General features: G+C 36.0%; 1 protein-coding gene across 1 annotated transcript; it reads right to left on the bottom strand.

Annotated features, from left to right (window-relative positions):
- Window positions 1-637: 637 nt before the first annotated feature.
- Window positions 638-2,017, bottom strand: LOC145120010 (uncharacterized). The gene has a single exon (XM_079055796.1). It carries the CDS (start codon window positions 1,993-1,995, stop codon window positions 844-846), a length of 1,152 nt encoding a protein of 383 aa, XP_078911922.1. The 5' UTR covers window positions 1,996-2,017; the 3' UTR covers window positions 638-843.
- Between the last annotated feature and the right edge of the window lie 1,224 nt (window positions 2,018-3,241).

The raw sequence follows: 3,241 nt of genomic DNA, 5'->3' as shown, positions 1-3,241 counted from the left end.
CAATTTCAAAACAATATATATAAGTTATTTTCCATGGACCAGACTTTTTGTTTTTCTAAAAAAACCATTTCTGACTATTTCTGGTTGCATTGCGCTGTACACGGGCAACACTTAGCATTTTGCAGTTGTTTTTTAAAAGATGACTTAAATACTATTGTGCATGTGCTGCGTAGCGCAACATTGGACCCTCATTTTCAAACATCTTTTCATCTTACGTTAATCTATATTATTTAATTTAAGTATATTTTACATAATCTCAAAAACCGTTAGGTAAATTCGTATAAATATATATTTTTGGTGAGTTACATTGTGTATAACCAAATACTAATAAGTTATAAAGTTAATCACTAAAATGAAAAAATCTATTTAAGCTAACCGAAAATTACCACCGTCTTAGAAAATTTAACAAAATGAAATGTTGTTTGCTAAATCAACAATTTTATTTATAGTTATTTAACAATAATTATGTTTAATTATTTTATATAAGCTTTTTGAATCGGTTTTATTCGATGTGGTGTAAATAACTAGTGTCATTAAAGTGATTTTTATATTTGTCTTAAATATGTGATATATCTTACATGTTAAAGAATAACAACCACAAAACCAAAAATAATTTAAATGAATAAAATGAAGGATGTGAAAGAACAACTTTTTTTTATTGATACCTTTATTATCAAACCCAAATCGAAAAAAAAAGCGCAACTGTTTATTGAAAATATGAATCAAAGTACAAGTCATTTCCGTACAACTTTTAACCCTTCTTGTCCTGCTGGATTATTGTTTTTCTTGATGTTTGAGAATATTAACTTGTTACTATCCTTAATTAAAGACAACGGTCACTCCTTAATGGTGAGGAGGAGGTGGTGAACTGTAGATATAATGTGGGGGTGGGTACTTTTTCACCGGGGTTGGAGGAGGTGGTGGGGATTTGTATATAGGGGTTGGTGGTGGTGGAGATTTGTGTACATGGGTTGGTGGTGGTGGAGATTTGTATACGTATGGTTTCTTTGGTGGCGGCGGGGGTGGAGACTTATAAACTGGAGGAGGTGGTGGTGGTGACTTATATATGTAGTGTTTCTTCGGTGGTGGTGGAGACTTGTTAAGTGGATGTGGTGGTGACTTGTAAACGGGTGGAGGTGGTGACTTGTGAACTGGTGGTGGTGGTGACTTATACACTGGTGGTGGTGGTGATGACTTGTGAACATAATGAGGCGGAGGTGGTGATTTGTGCACTGGTGGTGGTGGTGACTTGTAGACCGGTGGTGGCGGTGACTTATGCATCGGTGGTGGTGGTGACTTGTAGACCGGTGGTGGTGGTGACTTGTAGACGTAATGAGGTGGTGGTGGTGACTTGTAAACAGGTGGTGGTGGTGATTTGTGCACCGGTGGTGGTGGTGACTTGTAGACCGATGGTGGCGGTGATTTATGCACAGGTGGTGGTGGTGACTTGTAGACCGGTGGTGGTGGTGACTTGTAGACGTAATGTGGTGGAGGTGGTGACTTGTAAACAGGTGGCGGTGGTGATTTGTGAACAGGTGGTGGTGGTGACTTGTAAACAGGTGGCGGCGGTGATTTGTGTACCGGTGGCGGTGGTGACTTATAAACAGGGGGTGGTGGTGACTTGTAAACCGGTGGTGTTGGAGACTTGTAAACCGGAGGTGGTGGTGGTGGTGACTTGTATACATATGGTTTCTTTGGAGGTGGTGGAGACTTATAAACCGGAGTAGGAGGTGGCGGTGACTTGTTAACAGGTGGTGGTGGTGATTTATACACCGGTGGTGGTGGTGACTTATAGACCGGTGGTGGTGGTGGTGGTGATTTGTAAACATAATGATGCTTATGTGGTGGTGGTGGTGATTTCTTTGGTGGAGGAGGTGGTGGCGATGAGTAAGGGTAGGCTGCGGTGGTCAATGAGGGCAAACATAAAGAAACAATAACTACCGCAAGAGATATTAGAAGGGTGGCCATTGAAGACATCTTCCTTTTTGTTCCCATTTCTACCAATAGAAGTGGGATTTGAGTTATGAATTTGAGACAGCGTCTAATCCTTTATATAGGTGAAATATCTCTATTTTCTAATTAAACTGAAAATAGTTATAGTAATAAAAAAACTAATTAATTTTTTAGAAGTGAATCTACCAACTACAATAAATAAAATAATATACATGTAAACTAGAAGACAATATAATGCATGCAAAGCCATCGTATTCCCGCCGTGGAATACTTCAACGTTTGAGTTATTTGCTTTTTCTTTTATTTGTTATAATAATTTAATGTTAGTTATATTTTAATATGGAGGTGAAAATTAATTGATTTATGAAGTAATATAACAATAGATATAAAAAGAGACCTTTACATTAATATGTGTTGATATAGACCAAGAAAATATATAATGAAGTCATAAATTTTTGGTCTCATTTAATGAAAAAATTGTTTTACTTTATTTTAATTTTATTATTTTACTGTAAGTTTATTGTATTTTTTTGGACAAACTTACGTGATTGATATATTTTGTTTGCTAGACATGGTGAAAGCAACTATCAAATTTATACATGTTTGGTACCTATGGTTTGATTTTCTCCAATGGGTTTATATTTTCTTCAGAAAATATTAATGGGTTTTGAACCCCATAAATCAAATCTTTTAAATCGAAAACAAATCATTTAACCTAAATCAAGCTTCTAGAATCAACGGCCGAGATAAACAAAAATCAATTCTTTTCTTTTATAAGTTTTTAGCCTAAAACGATTATTTTATAGGGTTTTAACTCTTGGAGAAGTAGCATCGGAGATAAATTAACAAAGAGAGATCAAAATTCAAAGGTGATGTTCATGGAGTTTGTGATGGTGTGTTCTCGGCTGGTGATGTTTTACCTCCACCAACAGCAGAGATTCCAATCTAAGTTTTTGGTTCTTGGTGGTTCACCAATGTTTTACCTCCACCAATACGAAGCTTACATGCTTCAATCTAATTTCCATGATCTTTTAAATTGGATATGGTGGTTTGGTATATTTTTTAGCAAGATAAACAAAGAGAGAGCTTAGAGAGATTAATGGAGTTTGTGATGTGTGTTCTTGTCTGGTGGTGATGCAAATGGTGTTCATCGGAGAAATGGTTTTGTCGGAGAAAGTGGGCAGGAAGGAGGGAATGTGGGTCATTTTCTTATAATTAACACATTAATTTAAAATAAAAAAAGTAAATAAAAGTTAATAAAAAAATAAAAAAAGGAGGTAAAAAAAAC

This window comes from Lactuca virosa, chromosome 6 (assembly GCF_052849685.1).
Source record: "Lactuca virosa cultivar CGN04683 chromosome 6, Lactuca_virosa_CGN04683_v6, whole genome shotgun sequence".
NCBI lineage: Eukaryota > Viridiplantae > Streptophyta > Magnoliopsida > Asterales > Asteraceae > Lactuca > Lactuca virosa.
This window is presented reverse-complemented; position numbering and strand designations above follow the sequence as displayed.